The sequence below is a fragment of the Cucumis sativus genome, chromosome 1 (genome assembly GCF_000004075.3).
Source record: "Cucumis sativus cultivar 9930 chromosome 1, Cucumber_9930_V3, whole genome shotgun sequence".
Taxonomy (NCBI): Eukaryota; Viridiplantae; Streptophyta; class Magnoliopsida; order Cucurbitales; family Cucurbitaceae; genus Cucumis; species Cucumis sativus.
Window position 1 is genome coordinate 2,638,195 of NC_026655.2, and position 19,164 is coordinate 2,657,358.

General features: G+C 33.4%; 4 protein-coding genes across 5 annotated transcripts; all 4 read right to left on the bottom strand.

Annotated features, from left to right (window-relative positions):
- Positions 1-11: 11 nt before the first annotated feature.
- On the bottom strand, positions 12-1,244 carry LOC105434581. Its single transcript, XM_011650795.2, has 2 exons — positions 597-1,244; positions 12-477 (listed from the first exon to the last, which is right to left on the bottom strand). Exons 1-2 carry the CDS (start codon positions 1,187-1,189, stop codon positions 369-371), a joined length of 702 nt encoding a protein of 233 aa, XP_011649097.1. The 5' UTR covers positions 1,190-1,244; the 3' UTR covers positions 12-368.
- An 868-nt stretch (positions 1,245-2,112) lies between these two features.
- LOC101218837 (actin-interacting protein 1-2) lies at positions 2,113-7,981 on the bottom strand. 2 transcript variants are annotated; one of them, XR_968672.2, is made up of 7 exons: positions 7,418-7,981; positions 6,800-6,961; positions 5,816-6,002; positions 3,694-4,116; positions 3,007-3,414; positions 2,441-2,849; positions 2,113-2,357 (listed from the first exon to the last, which is right to left on the bottom strand). XR_968672.2 is itself a non-coding variant. In XM_004137288.3 (6 exons), the coding sequence occupies exons 1-6, from the start codon at positions 7,813-7,815 to the stop codon at positions 2,592-2,594; spliced, it is 1,836 nt and encodes a 611-aa protein (XP_004137336.2). In that variant the 5' UTR covers positions 7,816-7,981; the 3' UTR covers positions 2,115-2,591. The 2 variants fall into 2 exon arrangements, 1 of the variants encoding a protein (XP_004137336.2); XM_004137288.3 differs by having other exon boundaries at positions 2,115-2,849.
- Positions 7,982-9,735: 1,754 nt separating this feature from the next.
- Positions 9,736-11,901, bottom strand: LOC105434582 (uncharacterized GPI-anchored protein At4g28100). Its single transcript, XM_011650803.2, has 2 exons — positions 10,974-11,901; positions 9,736-10,262 (listed from the first exon to the last, which is right to left on the bottom strand). Exons 1-2 carry the CDS (start codon positions 11,637-11,639, stop codon positions 9,924-9,926), a joined length of 1,005 nt encoding a protein of 334 aa, XP_011649105.2. The 5' UTR covers positions 11,640-11,901; the 3' UTR covers positions 9,736-9,923.
- A 5,535-nt stretch (positions 11,902-17,436) lies between these two features.
- Positions 17,437-18,840, bottom strand: LOC101219306 (AT-hook motif nuclear-localized protein 16). The gene is made up of 2 exons (XM_011650811.2): positions 18,310-18,840; positions 17,437-18,067 (listed from the first exon to the last, which is right to left on the bottom strand). The coding sequence occupies exons 1-2, from the start codon at positions 18,768-18,770 to the stop codon at positions 17,692-17,694; spliced, it is 837 nt and encodes a 278-aa protein (XP_011649113.1). The 5' UTR covers positions 18,771-18,840; the 3' UTR covers positions 17,437-17,691.
- Positions 18,841-19,164: the final 324 nt, after the last annotated feature.

The window sequence follows — 19,164 nt, forward strand, 5'->3', positions numbered from 1 at the left end:
TCTAACCCATCTCAAGAAATTTGGATGAACTCATTAATAATTTCAACTGAGAATGATCATATAGATTGAACAAATAACTACAAAATTGATAAAACAAAAAATCACCAAAGCCAATTCTATTCAAACTAAATCATAAATGAAAACCAATATAGAAGAAGAAGAGAAAGAATTAAACCATGACAATATGATCATGATCCTCTTCATTTTCCACCCTAACAAAATCCCTCTTTCTACACTCACAGTAAAAAACCGTTGTTACCACGTATCCGAAAATAATTACCATACCGTACAAAGAAATTAACCCGATCTTGTCCCCAACGCTCACCGCCACATTCGTCGTCACCGCTGCCGTTGACCTCATCCAATGATCAACCCCATCCATAAGCCCCTCCATCTCCGACGAGATCAAACTCGACCCAACAAGAAACATCGCCGTAAGAATCGAACCACTCAATCTCCGATCCGCCATCAACCCCGCTGCATAACGAATTGCGTCAAAACCAAATCTCTCTTCGGCAATCGAAACAACGAGTCCTAAACTCGTAATCGAAATCAAATACACCTCGAAGACAAGGCCAAACACCAAAACCACAAACCTGAAAGCTGGAGATGGGGAAATGGAAGCGAGGGTGTTAGGGACAATAGAGTAGGCTACGAGAATGGCGTAGATGCAAATGGTGGTAACAAGAGGACGAGTCCAGGAGGTTTTGAAGCCGGAGAGAGAGGATTTGAGAGAAGGGCGTTTGGAATGGAAGGAGAGAAGAGTTGAGGAGACGGTGGAGACAGCGAGGAAGAGGGAAAAGGCGTAGATGGGGAGGAAGAAGGCGGCACGAAGACGGAGGAGGGAGAAAGCGTCGTTACGGGACTCGGAGAAGACATGGCGGAATTCGAAACGGGTGGGGGAATGGCGGAGGACGGATTCGAGGTGGAGGATATGGGATTTGAGAGGGTGAGAGGAGAGAGAGAGGGTGAAGAGGAGGAGAGAGAGAGGTAGGGAGAGGAGGAGGAAGATGGAGAGGAAATGGCGTTTGTTTCTGGAGAAGATTTGAAGGGAATGGAAAAGGATTTTGAAGAAGAAACAGAGAGATTCACGAGGAGAAGGAGGAGGGAGATGATGAAGATGATGATGAAGATGATGAAGATGAGAAGGAGAAGGAGAAGGAGAAGGAGAGTCTTCTCTTTCAGACATTTTCTTTTTCCTCCGATTTTCCTTCCCTTTCTCTTTCCTTTTCTAACCCTTTTTTTCTTTTAGGTCCAATTGAAACAAACCCTAGAATTCTTCAATTTTTTTATTTCATCTAATTTGATTTTACTTTTTCATGATAATAGTAATCTTTAGGCGAAAAAAAAATAAACACCAACTTTACCTTTTAATTAAAAAGATTAATTTGACCAAAATCAATTCTAAAAATACATTAATTGGAGAAATTAAGTAATCACAAAGTCACAATCATGATTCACAAGCAAAGTTGAACAAAAACCCTTCAAGCATGGAGTGAAAATGGGACCAATTACCTTTTTCTTACCTTAACCAAGCATTCCCATAATAAATTTCACCAGAGGAAAAGCAGAATTTGAGATCAACTCCACAACTTTATTGAATTTGAGAGGATTCTTACAAGATTTAAAGTAAATTTTGATGAAGGAAAGAATAAATGATGAACTAAATGTTACTAATTTCAATATCGTATTTCTAGAATTTCTCATTTCTTGATTGCAATAGATTTTACTCATTTAACTCTACACATATTACTTGTCATTTCAAATTTTGCAACCTTGCATTGCATATTCATTATTGTATATCGCACAATCCTACCTGCTATTTGCATCTTTCAAATGCAGTCTTGTCAAGGCCTAATGAATGGGTCCTCAACCCTTGCTATTATACTCTAATTATATATTCTTAAACTTGTATGCCTTTTTTTTAAAATCATAGGTTGTATAGGTGAGAACCATTCCAAAGAAAATAGTTTTTATGTAACAGTAAAAAAAAAAAAAAAAATTCCAAGTTTTCAGTAACTCAATGAGAATTAAGACATTTTCATATATATATAATATATAATGAATGTTCTACTAATATATAACAAAGGTTCTATGAAAACTAAAAGAAAATGTTAAAATGAACGTGGCTTATATTTATTTATACACTCAATATTTGCATAAAAAAGTCTGCACTCCAACAAGAGTATTCTAACAGTAAAAATTTCATACCACAGTATAATAATAATCCTAAGGAAGGTCCATGAAAAACTAATTGAAAACCAAAAAGTTGTATCAATCATCCGTGGCTCACTCAAATTCTTGAAGACACCTTTCCAATAATTTATCCATCATACTTCATCATAATCACCATTGAACTGTACAAGAAAAAAATCAACTTTAAACAACAACGGAGGAAAGCAAAACCAATTCCAAGCTGCAACCAAGCTCAAAGCATTACCATTCTATCAAAACAGCAAGGTGTCTCAACTCAAGGCTCTTAAAACTCAAATTTTAGTTTTAAGCTCACAAAAACAAAACCCACCGACTCAAAATATTCACCCTGAACATCATATTTCTGACATCCATACTCTCTCCTTATCCAGTAGATATCACTGAGGAACCAACTTCCAAACACGAACACAAGCATCCTCACCGGAGCTCACGACACTAAAGTCGTCGGTGAAGGCCAGTCCGTACACCCCACCCAAATGAGCTCCCTTTACTGTTAGACGGTTGGATGCGGGCTTGTCAATTTCATATATGATGACACATGTATCTAATGATCCAGTCGCAACCTTAGTGTTATCAGGAGACCAAGCGAGGCAATTTATCCGAGCAGTATGATACAACATATTCTTAAGTTTAACCTGCAAGGTAAATAAATACTGGTATAAGAAAAAGGCCACATCCGAGTCTTCCACTCTTCCACTTCAAGCAGTCAAGCTATAAAACAATTTAAATCCGGAAACCTGTCTAAGTCATGCCAAGTCTAGAGCGAAGTACTTTAGGAAGGCCATAAATTACCTCTCGGGATGCACGATCCCAGACGACAGCTTCTCGGTTGAGATCTCCTGATGCAAACATTGAAAGATCTGGGGAGTAGCGTATCACACTAATAGCTCCTCTGTGTTTCTCAAGAGTTACTTCTTCAGTGAGCGAGTCGCCATTGATGGAATAAATATGTAACTTACCATCTTGTCCACCTATGATAGCCTCACTTCCATCAGGTGCAAGTACAGATGCTGTCACGGTAAAACCAAGGTTGATGGTTGACACTATGCTTGAGCCACGCAGTAAGACAACTCCCGAATCAATTGAAACTAAAGCAAGTTCAGGAGAAACAGCAGCAAGTGTCAAGTCCTTTGGTTGACTTCCAACATCAATAGCCTCTGCCTCCCCACACTGACCATCCTTGATAGAAACTCTCCATACCTGGAAATTAGAAAGAGGGAGAACAAAAAAAGGATTTAGATGAGTTGATTACAGAAACTGCATAATCATTTAAGTTGCAGAATAGGATGAAGAGTCCACACACAGCCAGAATTTTAATTGAACAACAGGCCTTCATTCAATAAGGAAGAAACAAAAAGACAGGAAGTTATAACACCTTCATTTATAATTCCCTACTTTCGACCATTTCTAAGATGGGAAGAACGAGAAAAAAAGGAAACTGGCAGACTTGATATGTATTGCTCGTTTTAATGTAATCACCTTGTTGTCAAAACCGGAAGTAACAAGTTCATCTTCAAGAGCAGCAAAACATTTGATTTGAGAATTTTCTCTTCTTTGCAACTTGCCACTGTATCCAATGCCTTGAATCCATTTAATAATCACCCCATCGTAGCTAGTGGATAATATAACTTTAGGGTCACTTTTTAGAACAACTAATGAAGTGACATTCTTCATATGTCCAGATAAGATGACAGGGGACTTATCAAGATCACTAGCTGAAAACAAACTAATAGTTCCACCAAGAGAAACTGTGACAATATGTTGATTCTGCCATAAACACCCAACCAGCATATCATCAACTCCACCTGTGCCAGGAGAAGTCAAGGTTTTCTCTAACTTCCCATTACCATCATCAGATATCTCCCATACTTTTGCTGTCTTGTCGGCAGAGACAGTCAGCACCTAAAATATAGGTTCAAAACTGAACATCAGTAGATATTATACAAATATAGGTGACTGAAAAATAAAGCAACGAATAAAGAAAGAGCATAATATAATATCCTGTGTATCACAATATAACAGACACCAGAGAGAGAAATCTCAAATCTGAACTCTCACTTATGAAAAATATCTCTACCGAATGCAAATGTCAGACAATGGTAAAAGGCATAATTTATTTTTCCAGCAAATTATTACGTCAATCATAAATATAGATACTATCATTCACAAAAACACGTACCATGCCAGCGAATAACATAAGACAGAAATCTGCATAAATCCAATGAATCTCATTAATTCAAGTTACATTACCTTCCAAAAAGCTCACTTTTTTTTTTCAAAGGAAACAAAAATTTTCATTGATAAAATGAAAGAGATTAATGCTCAAAATACAAGGATACTTGAAAAGCTAGAAAACTGAAAGAGTGCAATCTCAAGAGAACCTTGCACTAGAACACAGAATTGCAGAAAAGATTGAAGTCCCCAATTAAACAAGTAATCTGGAGAGAGAAATTCACATAAACCTTAGAACGAGATCCAAATGGTTCTTACTTGAAATTGATAAAGTAATGTTAACAGAAATGGATACAAAAATGTACAAAAGTCAATGGTAAATTACCACTATAGATTGGCATAGTAGTTAATAAGAGTTAGCATAGATAGTAAAGGGCATAGATGGAATGTGTTCAGGATATGGTGGTTACCAACCTGAAATTTAATATAAGTTTTGTTGGTAACTAAATGTAGTAAGGGTTATGTCATTGTCCCGCAAGATAGTTGAGAAACACAGAAGTTGACATGGCAACTCTCAAATGTAAGAAGAATATTCTAATCTCATTGCAATTGGAAGCATAATTTTATCGGACATGACTGGCTTATTTTCTAGTCTAAAGAGACGGCGGGGAGAAAATAAAAAAGAAAAGCTTAAAGCATTTATATATCCACTGGTATAATATCTCTTATTAAACTACCAATTCACCCAAAAGCTTAGGCTGGTGGTTGAAGGCAAATTTAATTATATATCACCAACACTCTCCCTCACTTGTGGGCTTGAAATATTTGAAAGGCCCAACAAGTGAAAATCCATTTTAATTGGAGAGAAAACGACAATGCAGGGGCTTGAACACAGAACCTCTCTAGACCACCTACTCTGATACCATATTAAACTACCAATTCACTCAAAAGCTTAAGCTGGAAGGCAAATTTAATTATATATCACCAACATCTCTAATTACAAGAAAATAAGTCAAGAAGTATATAGAGAGATTAATCATCCTATGAGACAAAGATGCATATGCAAATATACTTAATTCCAAAAAAAAATGACAATAATAACATTCAAAGTTCTTTGCATTGTTAAAGTTCCAAGGGAAACTAGAAAACCGGAATAAATATTAAATGTCACAATTGATAGGAAAAAATTATGTAGAAAAAACGAATAAAACACCTATATCCAACTATTTCAATTACACAAAGATTCAGATATTGTGCAATTCTATTTCAAAGTCTAGTACTTCCAATTTAGTATTTACTTTCAACTTCACTAAAATTTCAAGAAAAGCTTGAGTTTCTCAAACAGTATACTATGAAGATTACAAACTGTCAACTTGAGAATTTATCAGTATTATATTTATAATCATACAGTCAAAAGATCTACACTAACCCGCTTTCCATCCGAACTCCAGCTGACAGCATAAATACTGCCTTTATGCCCATCATCGGAAGAGAGTTCTCCCATCTTATCCCCAGTCTTCGCATCATATATTATTCCCTTCTTGTCGGAGCTTACAGTAATAAACTTGCTGCCATCTGGAGAGAACCTTAGACAGTTGACAAAATTTGAATGGTCCCTGAAGACATATCCCAAAGGTTTTCATTGAGGGCCTTAAAAATGGATTTAAAAAAAGACATGAATTTTCAAATTACGATTGATAATAAAATCTTATCAAGAATAAACATATCACATTACAAAGTAAACACTAAATATCTAAGAATAAAAAAGAAATATGTGCATTGAACTAGTAGGGGGGTCTAAAGATAGCTGAGAGCATGTCCCGTAGGATTGGTCAAAATGTTCTCAACTAGACTTAACAACGTTTCCACAAAAAAGAAATATTAACGACAAATAAATAAACAGGTCATCACATATCTTTCAAACTTAAGAGCAATAATGTACTCATCTTTGTTCATCCCATTCTTATCACACACACAAAGAAAAATGAAGATTTGTATGTCCATCTTGGGATGCACAAAAATGAGTGTATTCTAGGATACATCTAGGTATTTTTCTTTTTTGGGTAAAACTTCTTTGTTTCTTGATCAACTCCACATCCACACTTCGGCTGCAGGAAAAGGGATCGTTAATACTACTTTTTGGTTGCAACATCCATTATTTTAGCTCCTTACAGTCTCGCCTAAAATATTTCAATATTAGATAACTATAAAGAAGACAAGACTACAAGCCAAAAGCACTACTCTAGAAACTAGCAACACAAACTTTCATGCTTCAAATGACCATTATCAGCACTAAGTTTCAAAAGTAACAGACTCCAGCTCAATGCAATTGAAGTTCGTTATAATGTCATCAATCAATATGGAAGGGGAGTACAGACGGCCTGCATTTAGAAAGAAATAACAATCAACAAACCTGAGAGATAGCTTAAATCTAAATGGTGGTCCTTCATAAAAATTCACTAGGAAATCCTCTCCGCAGGTGGCAATGCGAAAGGGTCTTGTTGGTTTAAATGCACAACTTAAAACCCGCCTAGAATGACCATCAAACTCGCCAACATTCGTACCAGAATCCCACCTAATCAAGTCAAGTGACAGTAGGTTAGCCAAGAAAGAAAGCTAAAACAATTAAGAACACTTTCAATTCCTCACAAGGTCTTTGTATCCTACTATAGATGAAATCCAACACAAGATCAGACATTCATTACTTGAGCCAATTAAAGAAGAAGATATATCAGACATGTACCAATATAGATAAAAAAAAATTGGGAGAGTGATGAACAAGAAGATTTCAAATTCATGGGAACCTTCCAATTGTTAAAGAAAATAAAAGGAATACGAATAAAAATTCATTTCAGTGAATAACAAAAACTGGTTGCAGATAAGCATGACTAAAATTTGCATCCTAGTTTTGCAAAAGCAATTTGTAAAAAACCAATGCCCACGGAGAACAACTACATGATTCACAAGACTCTCATCACTTATCAACACAAAAAATATTAAAAACCAAATACAAAAAAGGCAACAAACTCACATAAAAGCACGCACGAACGATTTCCCCTTCCCTTCACCACAAGCCACAATCCTCATTCCATCAGGAGACCACTGCAAATCATCGATCCGCCCAGACAAAACCTTAAACTCCTTCTTGAGCACGAAACCAATATGAGTGCCCCAAATCCTCACAGTCCCAGACACGTCAGCAGACGCGATCCACTCACCATTGGGCGAGTACCTGGCAACCGTAGCCGGATAACCGTGCTCGGCATAGACAGAGACCTCGAGAGGGTTGTCGAGATTAAGGATCATGACAGATCGGCCATTGGTATAAAGAACGGAGTTGGTTTTAGGGTGACCGGAGATCAAAATTCCTCGGCCTCGCTCGGTGGATGGCACACAAGCATAAGTTTCAGAGAGCTCCGGCGTGGCCATGGTCGGAGAGAAGAAGAAGAAGCAGAAGAGAAAGTAAAGAAAATGGGGAAATGGAGAGTCAATTTGAAGAAGTTAGCATTTGGAACTGTGACCGTGAAGCCCACGAAGGCGACGATAACGGTGATGAAAGGGATGACTTCCTTACACAATTGCCGGTAAAGCCGACGGAGTCGCCGCGTTTTTTCTTTAATATTTAATTTTTAAGCAGTTGTTCGATTGCTGACACGTGGCGTACTATTAGTGATATTTTAGTGGATGATTTGTGTGTTACATTATTAATTAAGGTCATTCTTCTACTTCTATATCATATTTTAATCCAATCTAATTCTTAAGCTTTCATTGTGAATTCAAAATCAAAATTAATCAAAATAAAGCCATTTTTCAGATTCCTACATTTTTATTGATATCTATTAATATATTAATATACTAATAAAAAATTTAGACGTTCTATCGTTTTGCTATATTTTATAAATATTTTCATGAATTTACTATTTATAATAATTTCCCTTTAAAAAGTCTAATTTTGTGTGCATGTATTAAATATTATAAACTAGTCTTTCAATAAAAAAAATAAAAAGTTGACGTTTCATTAAATTATTATTTCATTAGTATAAGTGGGCACGAGATATATCACTTAAAAACAAATGTTTTTTTTCTTCTTTTGTAGTAAGTGGAGTTAGAGAATCGAATGTTTGACTTTGAAATTGATAGAATACTGTGCTAGTTAAGTTCTTGTGATCTCGAGTTTTGAGCGCTTGTAGAAATTTGAATCTTCAATTCTTCAAAACTTCAGTACTTCACAACTTTAATTCTTCCTTCAACCCAAGACCTTTCAAAGTGAACAGAATTTTCATGAGGTTTAGGTAGGCTTGAACTCATTTGCTTGATGGGTTTGGACCTATTTGTCTATTGGGTTTGAGTCCATCCGCTTGTTGAACTTGGACTTGAACCCATTTGTCTTATTGGACTTGAGCTTGAATTAGACGGAGTAAACTTAATTATTCAAATCTAAAAAAATAATATAATTATCTTAATATTTGCTGTGATGATGTGATATAATTTAATTATTGCAAGATAAATAGGTAATTGTAATATATAGTAATTTTAGGAATAATGGTAAAGTATATAGCAATATTTTTAAATAATTAAAAAAAATGATAGATTTTGCTATATTTGTTATTTTAAAAAAAATTTGCTACATACGATAAAATTTTAAATTTAATAACTATGTTTACAACTATCATATCATAACTATAGGTCACAAACATCTAAACTTCTCTTTTTGGGTATATACCATAAGCATTATACCTTGGTCTCTATATAAGTCAAATGATTTTATACATTCTAGTGATACTAGAAGAAAAGCTGATTGAATATTGTGTCGATACAGAACATCATATACTCTTTATCAATATTATATATCTTGCCAATTGAATTATGCACAAATTTATTCAACTAATTCGAATGATGATCCCAACAAAATTTAAAGACTAAATTAGTGTGATTAATTTGCATTATTTCATATACCCAAACAAATGAAATAGCTACGCAAGATACAATTGGTAAAGTTGTAAATCATAACCACTATATTAATAGTTTTGTAATCATCAAAGACGAAATAGAAGATAGTTGCATAATTCAAAATCATAGAGTAAATAAAAACAATTTTTTAAACAAATATATATATATAGGAATGAAAATTATAATTTAATAAAATATTCCTTTCTTATTATATAGAGACAGAAAAAAAATGCATGCTATCTTATCTTATCTATAGCAAACGAGGGCCAGAAAATTATACACCAATGGCCTCTATCAAAACAAATCAATAGGCCCTCTTTGCACATGGAAAACTTTGGCCATTTTCACAAAAAATCCAATTTCAAGGACCTAAGCAGAAATGCTGCTTACCCATAGGTCTCATCAGGAAAGAATTTTGCATTTTTCACATCAACACAGAGAAAAAGATATCATTTCTGAAGCCTCATGAATACCAAACAACAATCACAATGCACAAGAAACCTACACAAAAAAGGGGAGGAAAAGAAGAAAAAAAATTGTCACAGTTACAAATTTCTAAGCAGAATCACTTCTAAGTTGTTCTAACCTCATAGTGTAGAAACCAACATGATCAGATTGTACATCAAAGCAGCCCAAAACAGACCAAGATACAATAGTGTCTGAGTAGGGATTGTAACAGAACTGCCAGACATCTCAGCCGAATCAACAGCCAAAGGCATCCCGTCGCTGTTGAGAGTACATGACCGAGGATCTGACCCATCTTCGCTCATCATTTTAGCTCGAAGCACTGACGTTACGGTGCGGATATACGCTGTTCGATTCTTGGCAAGAAGCCATGTTAGACCCATTAGTTGACACTCCTTGTGGTGCATCTTGGTGGTCCTGTTCTCTGGTTTGCTTGAATTCAAAGTTTCCTTCTTGTTGAGCTGCATTATGTTAATGTTTCAATTGCCAAATACATAATCATATAAGTTTGGTACATTAGTTTATAGCATTCCAACTTGTTGGAGCCACATCTAATCAAACAACAATGATCTAAACTCTAAACAATGTAAAGTATAAAACCAATACGGTTGATTGGACACTGAACTTTCCAAGTTCCTTCAACAAATTAAAAGAAACAAAACTCTGCAGTAGACCGTGAAACCATTCCCAACAAGATTCTACAGCAGACATATGAAAGCTTGTGCTATTTTCTTCCACTATTGAGAACAATAAACTTGAACTGAAAATATGACTGATCAACACCGAAGGAATTCACATGTTATTGTATGATATAATCTGCAGTTTTCATCAGCCAAACAGAGAATACAACATGTCATATTCATATAGACTTGTGAACTTGTCATGATTCTTCACTAGAGTCACTACCAAGTGGCCCATTTCCAAATATAGTTTTGTTTTCCCTTTGAGATATTCCTTCAATTAGAAACAACCCCAATAACAAATTCTCATCATGGTTAATTCTAGCAGTTCAGCAGATTAGCACATCTTCCTATAATATTCTGATAACTCTAAGATACAGAAAGGAAAGTAGAACATTTCCAATCTTTTAATGACACTTAAAACATAACAAAACAATTTAATGCAATGGTACGCAGAAGGGAAAGAGAGAGAGATGTGGGAAAAAAGTTCACCTGATAAAGACTTTTCAAGCATTTAGAACAGCCACCAAGGCCTGGAAATCCATTGACATTGCCACTACTCAAGCAATTTCTCTCCAATCTCTTCACATTTCTATTTCCTTCAAGAATACCATTCTGGTTCAGTGAAAACGCTTCAGGGCAGCTCAAAGGATGCAATCTGATCCCACAATAACAATAAACCACATCACAAGTCTCGTTAGGCTTCATTAACTCAATACCCCTTTGATTCAAAGCTTGATCCAAGTTACTGACGCAAGTTTCGGAGTCATCGGGCAGTAAGGGTAGGTCATACGACGGCGCTGTGTGACCGGGAACAACCCCACCTCGACCGGCCCTCTGCAATGCGGTGGCTGAGTAAGCAGCGTAAAGCCAAGCAGCCAAAACCGGACAGCACCGGCTACGATGGAGCTGCCCGGAGACACCCCCTTTTGAAGGACCACAAGCCGTCTTAATCCCATGGAAAAGCTCGTCGGGGAGGTCTAATGGGCAGCCCTGAACATCGGATTGTTCTGGGAACGCCGGAATAGTAGCCGGTGGGGACTGGTTCACTTGAAATGGGCGGATTGTAAGTGGGTCTGGATGGGGAAGTGAGAAAAAGGAAGGGAAAAGAGAGAAAAGAAGAGAGAAGAGGAGAAAGATTTGTGGGATTGAAGACATTGGTGAAGAGAATGAGAATGAGGGGAGGAAATTGAAGAAATGGGGTAGTGAGAAAGAGGAAGAATGAGTAAAGTTAGGTAATGGGTGAAGGAATAGAAGTTTGGAATGAGATATTTGGGTTTGTGGGTTAACAAAAAAGGAAGCAAAGGAGGAGGGAGGAAGAAGATGAAGAACAACACCAACAAAGGAAAAAGGCAAAATGGGGCTGACAAAGTTGAGGGAATGAAGGAATTGGATGCCAATTGCAATCTCAAACACTTCTCTTATACTTTGAGATAATTCAATGAGTGAGTGAGTGAGTGGCTAAATTCTTTAGGGATAATTAAACAAAACCATATGAAGTAAAGTGAGGATTATTAAGTGCTACTTTGACCATCCAAAAAGCAAAAAAAAAAAAAAAAAAAAAGTATAGTCATGTATCTATCCAAGAAAGGAAGAAAATAAAATAAGTAACAAAAGGAAAACAAAAAGCATCTAAGGGTTGAGATTTCGAGACGAGATTATGAATCACAAAAAAATCATTTTATGTAATTGTCACACTAATATAAATCTATATCATACTTAGATTTGATGTAGTTTAATAGTTTCTGTCATGTATCTAATTATAAAATGTGATAGTCTCGTCAAGTAATTTCACACAAATCTTATACTTCCATACTATTTAGTAAGATAAATTTAATCTTCATGTTGAATTTAAGTATGCAAAGTCATTATACTACTTTCTTTTTCATTTTCAATGAAAAAGTCTTGTAATCGTACTACATGATATTTTTCAAACTCATGTCTTAATCACTTCTAGAATATTAAAAAGAAAAATCATTCAATCATAGAAAATGAACTTCGAGTAAACAAAATCTCTCGGTGTGGAAAATTAAAAGGCTAGCTAATTAATTGCACTGAAAACTTAAAATTTGGATGTATGAGTGACTACACAAATAGTCATAAATAAATCAATCAATAAAAGATCGAACCTCGTTAAAAAATCTAATATGACTTAATAAAAATTTGAAAGGATAAGAGCATTTTGAATAATAGTTAATGATGAAGATGAAATATTTTGTAAACAAGTTGAAGATAGATAGATACAAAACGTGTCCTTTTGTTTTTAATGGCTGAAATTGAAAAGTAAAATATTTAGATAGAATTTATGATTGGTAGTGTGGTAGTAAATGATGTCATACACAAATGGTGACACATGAAAATTCTTGCATTTATAATATATGTTTGTTCAATTAATGTTCTCACATGTTTTGCTATTTCTTCTTTGTTCGTACATATTGCACTTTCTCCCGACACTATAACAAATCAAATTTAGCCTTTAACGTCTTAATTTCAACATTGTTGTTTATAAATATTTTGGTTCATTTTACTATATTTGAGAACAAGTTTTTAAGTTTTTATATTATTTGTATATCTATCGAATACAAAATTGAAGATTGTAAGCAAATTTTGCACTAAAAAAAGAAGAGACGATTGGAAAATGGTGAACCAAATAGCCATTGTCATGGACTCATGCATAGGTCGAGATTCTCTTATTAAAATACCTTTAATTATCAGTTAATTTTGAAGAAAAAAGGAAAGTGAATTTAGAAATGGAATTGCATTTACATCATTTGCGGCTGAATATTAAAGCAATGAAAGTAACATCTCATTATTTCAATTCATATTCCCTTTATACTGCCAACCACTTTGAAAGTTGCATTCTTTTATTTTTTTTAATGCTTTTAATTGGCTTAATTGACATTGATTTTCCCAATCTTTGATTGAAATATCATAATCATAATACCTCTCTTTTCCTTTTTATCTTCATGGATAAATTTACAATTTACCCTAACATTCTTTTTAAAAAATATTTCCCTTTTCTTTAACCAATTAAATTCATTTAACCCGAATAGATAGAGTTATAAATATAACAACTAGATTCAAATTACGTATGCAAAATTTATTATTTGAGTACATGGATAGTGTAAGAATCTATTTATTATAGAACTCTACCGTCGATGAATTTTGTTATACTAATGTCCCTAAAATTACTAGCAATCCAATTAGTTTTTTCAATTCACGTAGACGATGATCGAACTCCTTATACATCGTTTTCTATATTTAACTATGTTTCAATGGCTTGTGGGTATATATATATATAGTTGAGTTTAGTGATCATACTCTATGCAAACATGTATAGTTATGTTATCTATTTTATATATGCATGGATATGGATTTGAATATTAATTACGTAATTGATGTCGTGTAGTTTATTAACTAATTTATCAATGTTTAGATTTAATCATTCCTTATGTTCAACTAATTAAATAGTAAGTTAAACTAATTAAAATATATAATTTATCTTTAATCCTTGATCAATATATATAAACTTCGTTAATATTTTTTTAAAATATAACCCATATATTTTAATAAATTGTTGTATTATTCTCAACCATTTACCAATATTTCGATGATAAAAAAAAAAAAAAATTTCTTCAAAACGACGATAATTTAAAACAGTGTGATGATTCAAAATTTTTGTTGTAAGTTTTCAAATTCTCTAAATAAAATACTTTTTATACGCCCTTATTACAATTTTAAAATGTTAAAAGAGATATTTAATTTGGAAAGTTATGATTTATTTATTAAAATAGAAAAATAGTCTCGATAAAATTAAAAGGGTTAATTATAATGAATAATAATAACTAAGTATATAATAACATTTTAAAAAGAATTACAAATATAACAACTCTATCAGTTATATACTCTTATGATTTATCGGTGATAGACCAATATTTACAACATGATTCATCAGTAATAGATTTTATCACTGATAGATTTTGACAAATTTTGTTATATTTGTAATTTTAAAAAAATGTTGTTATATATATATATTTAATAAATTGAGACATTTTAAAATAACAAAATAAATTAAAATATTTACCCACAATAACACGATTTTGAATTTTATTACTCTCAGATAGAAGCATATAACTGTCTATTACCGTAGAATATGAAAATTTTGTTATATGTTATAAATATTTTGTTAATTTTTTATTTTCTTATAATTTTTAATTTTAATTATTATAATTAGAATTATTTCTAAACAAAAACAAAGGAAGGTAAAAAGTGAAATCTTTTTTTTTACCGTTGTTGATTTACCAAGCACGCCTTACCAGAAAAAAGCTGCCAGCAAGAGAAACAAAGAGCAGAAAAGACACAAAATAAGAAATAAGCAATTAGCATTTTACAGTGAAACAAAAGAACGAAGAAAGTAAAAGTTGGCTTAAAATATATCACAAAATAGAAGAAAGTTTTCCACTTTATTGCCCAAAAGAAAACCCTTTTTGCCTCTTTCCTCCTCTCCACTATACATACACTTTCTTTTTTGTTTGTTATTTTAATTTGCATAAATAAATTTTTAAGAAAAACCCATGATGGTAAAAATGAAAGGAAAAAAAAAAAAAATGTTTGTCATAGAGATCAAAAGGTAGATGGGATTTGGTCCACCATTATTGTCATTTTGTATCATTGCTATTGGGACTTTGGTTTTGCTCTCCCACTTCTCACCCAAACATCATTCAAAAGTAACACCCCTCAAAAGAATTTAAAGATTAAAAAGTTTTAACTAACTTACACAACTTTAATCTTTACGCCTTCTACTATATACATAGTTTTAGTCCGGTTTGTATCGTTTTGTTTTAGTTTAAACTTACTTAATATATTGGATGAAAAGTAAAAAAGTGCATTCGATAACATGATGATGAATTATTTGTACATATGACATTTTGAATGGTACGTGATAATGATTGGTAGAGCCTTAGTATTTTCTTAGATCGAAGAATGAAAGGAGAATACTATATATATATAAAAAACTTCTTTTTAAATCAAAGAACAATTTCAAGAAAATGTGGGTAATATAGTAGTTGAAATAAAAATTAGTATATTAATGTGAAGATGAGTTCATTCGAGCATAATTGAACGATAAAATTAAACACTAATTATCATTTCATCTTTGGATAGCTTTTATAATGCATTGTGTTAAGACGTACGTGTTTGATAGATTTTGATAAAATAATGAGAAATAACAATGAAAATAAAATGAACGTTAGTAAAATTTAATTTATGTACCTTTAACAAAGTTTAAAATTACTCCTTACTTATTACATTTAACCTATGATTCCTTCCTTTAATTTCCAATGATACTTGTTTGATGTTTGTTATATTTTAACATTATTGAGTTAGGACTTATGTTGCTAAATAATTTATTTATATGCAATGACTTAGGGCAAGATTTTGGTGAATCTAATGAGTGTCAGTGCTTAATCTTTGCTATCTTGACTATTAGTGAATTGTGGGCATGTGACTCTTGGAAATCTCATCCATTTTATTTGATTAAAAGAAAAAGGTACTTTTTTTTAATGGCTTTTTAATATCTTTTTTCTTAAAGAAAATGAAAGTATATATGCACTATGCACAGATCCCACTTGGTAACATTTATAAATGTGCATGTAAATTGTTAAGTTCTAGATCATAGTTTATCAATCAATTATATACCACACCATAAACAACATTTAGTATTATTTGTAAGTATATTCTAAAGGTACAAACTTTATTTAATAATAATGTTGTTTTTGTTTGCATCTCTCGTTTCAATAACTTTTTGTTTCATTTTGTATTCAATAGTTAAAAGATTTATAGTACGTATCTATGTACATGTTTACCGATAAACTTACTATAAGACTAAAGGGGTTTGATCATACACACACTAATATAGTATATTAATATCATTAACTAGCTTAGTGGTGAGTTTTGTATTCAGACCTAAGTTCAAATTCTACGTCGTATATTCTTTTAGATTATTTTTATTGATAAAACCTCTTGTTTTATTGAATTATAAAGTATATTGTAACATATGAGTAGTCATGTGTCGTCGTTCTTCAATAGTGATCAATAAAAAGAATATTTACACGTGTATGTGTTCAAATCATATATATATATATAGCTTGAGACGTTTTGGCTAACTCGAATATGATAACATATATCATGCCATATATGTCCTTGGCTAATTATACTTCATGTGATGGACCACCTACCTCAAATGACAATATGATAAAACTCCAACTCCATGATCTTATTATAATATAATGTATGTTGCACCTTTTGATTTGAACTAAAAGTATTACATGCATGTTCAAGCAAGCACACATTTAAAGATGTGCTCATTATTTTGAAACTCGAAAATTCTTGAACTTGTCAAAAAGAAAATTATGGTACAAAGTTTTGTTTAATTACTATCAAATCACCTTTAATTAATTTGTAAGAAAAGTAAGCATCATACATCTATACCCTTCCAATCATTTGACACGAAGTATTGTAAGTTTTGCTTACTTAGTTATTTCCCTTTATTGTTTTTTATATACAGTTTTAATGCATTAATTAAGGTTAAGTAAGAATTGAATTCAATTCATTCACACTTGTTTTTTAGTTGTTCATATGCTCTACTTGTTAAAAAGAATTGTTTGGACACCAACCACACACATACATTGTACTAGTAATTGAAGGTGTTACAATAGGTGTACATCATACTATATTGGACAATTTAATTTAGTAAGTTAACAAGTACGCTTAATAAATATATAATATCTTTTATATTTATAATAGAAGAACAATGATTAGGTGCAACTTAGACTGCACTATCTTTTTGTACTTTTCACTTTTTTATCACACAAAAATGTAATTGAAAAAAAAAACATTCTATTAGACTACGTTTACGATGATAGAATGATGATTGAATGCATGGTGGTGTTGAGTATCTAATTTTTTTTCCATATATAGAGAAATGGTAATTAACCTTTGAAATTGAAGTTAAAAATGCAGCCAAGCCTCTTTGTGAAATGGCCGCCACAAGCTAAGAACATTGATACAGGTTCACGAAACACATAAGCTTACAAAGAAACAGTATCAAACTTTGAAACAAAACGTAAAATTAAGTGTTCTTCTCAAAGTACAAATGCTAATTAAGCTCAAGATTAGCCAATGTGGGAAACGAATTAAACGGGGTGGTTTTTTAAGTCTTTGACATGGTTCTCCCAGCCGTCGCCCAAGAGTATAATTCCGGGGGAAGACTGCTATTGGTGATCAAATTTTGTGGCACTCCATACAGATCTGAAACATCCAGGTGGTGGTGGCTCCGCCCATTTTGGCCGTAATGTTGACTCTGCATGGTGGCTGCCACTTCTTCGTCGTCAGATGGCAGACGGTCGAATGTCGCGTTCATGAATGTTGCTGCCATGATCACAACTGGACCGGAAGCAATGAGCGCTCCCACTACGACGCCACCGACCACCTGCCCTTGTGCGCCGGACAAGTAAATTGTCAGCCCAGTGATTCCCGACGGTGCTGGTGGTGGTAAGATCGACCCCAACATTGAAAGAATCTCAAAACTGATAAAGTAAATGGATCACATACTATTGTTAAATTTACTTATGATTGAAGATGAATTCTACAACAATATAGATACATGATTTCTTAAGTTAAACCACCTGCTCTAATAATATGTTCAATCATTGATTAACTCAGGAGTACTTTAAACTGAACATAAAGAAGATGAATTTAATATAATATTACAACAAATCATCGTATTTTAAATTTAGTTAAGAATACGAATACAAGATATTAAATTTACCGGCCATGCAGAGTGACAATGGCACCAGAGGAAGCAGCTTGGCGAAGCGTAACATTAGTGACACACCCGCTACCGCTAAGAATGCAGACGCCACGCTGCTTCCTCCGAGCGAAGTTGGAGAGGCTCTCGTTGACATCACACCCAGTGCTAACCTCAATGGCATGAGCTCGTAGTGCATTAGCGCTATCTCGGGTAACAATAATGGGTGGTTTAGGCTTGTTTTTGGACCCAGCAGGTCGCCCTCGAGGCCGACGAAGAGCTTGATCACTCTCTGCAGCCACCGAGATAGGTGGTACGACCTTAGGAGAAACAAGAGAAGGATCAAAGCAAGGTCTTTGTTGGTGATTATTGGTGACATTATTATTGCCACATTTTTCAGGTTCATGATCTGAAATTAAAGAAAGTTTAGATCCAAGAGAGTGAACTGCCATATCTGCTTGATCACCTCCAGCCATTTGCATAAACCTTAGAAACAAAAAAGCCCAAAAGAAAAAAATAAAACTTTTTTCTTCAAAAGATGTATATATTTGAGAGAAAATAGGGCAATGAGAGATGAGTTTAACTGGAGATAAATATATATATATATGTGTGTGTGTGAAGAAAATTAGAAGAAGAAGAAAATGGTTTAAGGTTAGGAGGAAATTAAGTAAAAGAAAACATAAATAAAAGAATTAATATTAAGGGATGTCTTAAGTATGTTTTGGCTTTTCACTGCCTACCTCCTAACAGACTTCTTGGTTCTTCATGTTAATTGTCTTAGCTCAAAAAGATATTGATTTTTCTGATGAAGAAGTATGTATATTTCTAATTAATCTAGAAGCAAAATTATATTAATTAATTACTACTCTAGATATA

Coding starts and splice junctions, on each gene's coding strand:
- LOC105434581 (XM_011650795.2), bottom strand. CDS start 1,189: ATGTCTGAAAGAGAAGACTCTCCTTCTCCTTCTCCTTCTCCTTCTCAT. Junction 478..596: donor TCCCCATCTCCAGCTTTCAG/GTTTGTGGTTTT, acceptor TTCGTTATGCAG/CGGGGTTGATGGCGGATCGG.
- LOC101218837 (XM_004137288.3), bottom strand. CDS start 7,815: ATGGCCACGCCGGAGCTCTCTGAAACTTATGCTTGTGTGCCATCCACC. Junction 6,003..6,799: donor AGATTTAAGCTATCTCTCAG/GTTTGTTGATTG, acceptor ATATGTCTTCAG/GGACCATTCAAATTTTGTCA. Junction 2,850..3,006: donor GGGATCGTGCATCCCGAGAG/GTAATTTATGGC, acceptor TTTACCTTGCAG/GTTAAACTTAAGAATATGTT.
- LOC105434582 (XM_011650803.2), bottom strand. CDS start 11,639: ATGTCTTCAATCCCACAAATCTTTCTCCTCTTCTCTCTTCTTTTCTCT. Junction 10,263..10,973: donor GCTTGAAAAGTCTTTATCAG/GTGAACTTTTTT, acceptor AACATAATGCAG/CTCAACAAGAAGGAAACTTT.
- LOC101219306 (XM_011650811.2), bottom strand. CDS start 18,770: ATGCAAATGGCTGGAGGTGATCAAGCAGATATGGCAGTTCACTCTCTT. Junction 18,068..18,309: donor ATTGTCACTCTGCATGGCCG/GTAAATTTAATA, acceptor TTACTTTATCAG/TTTTGAGATTCTTTCAATGT.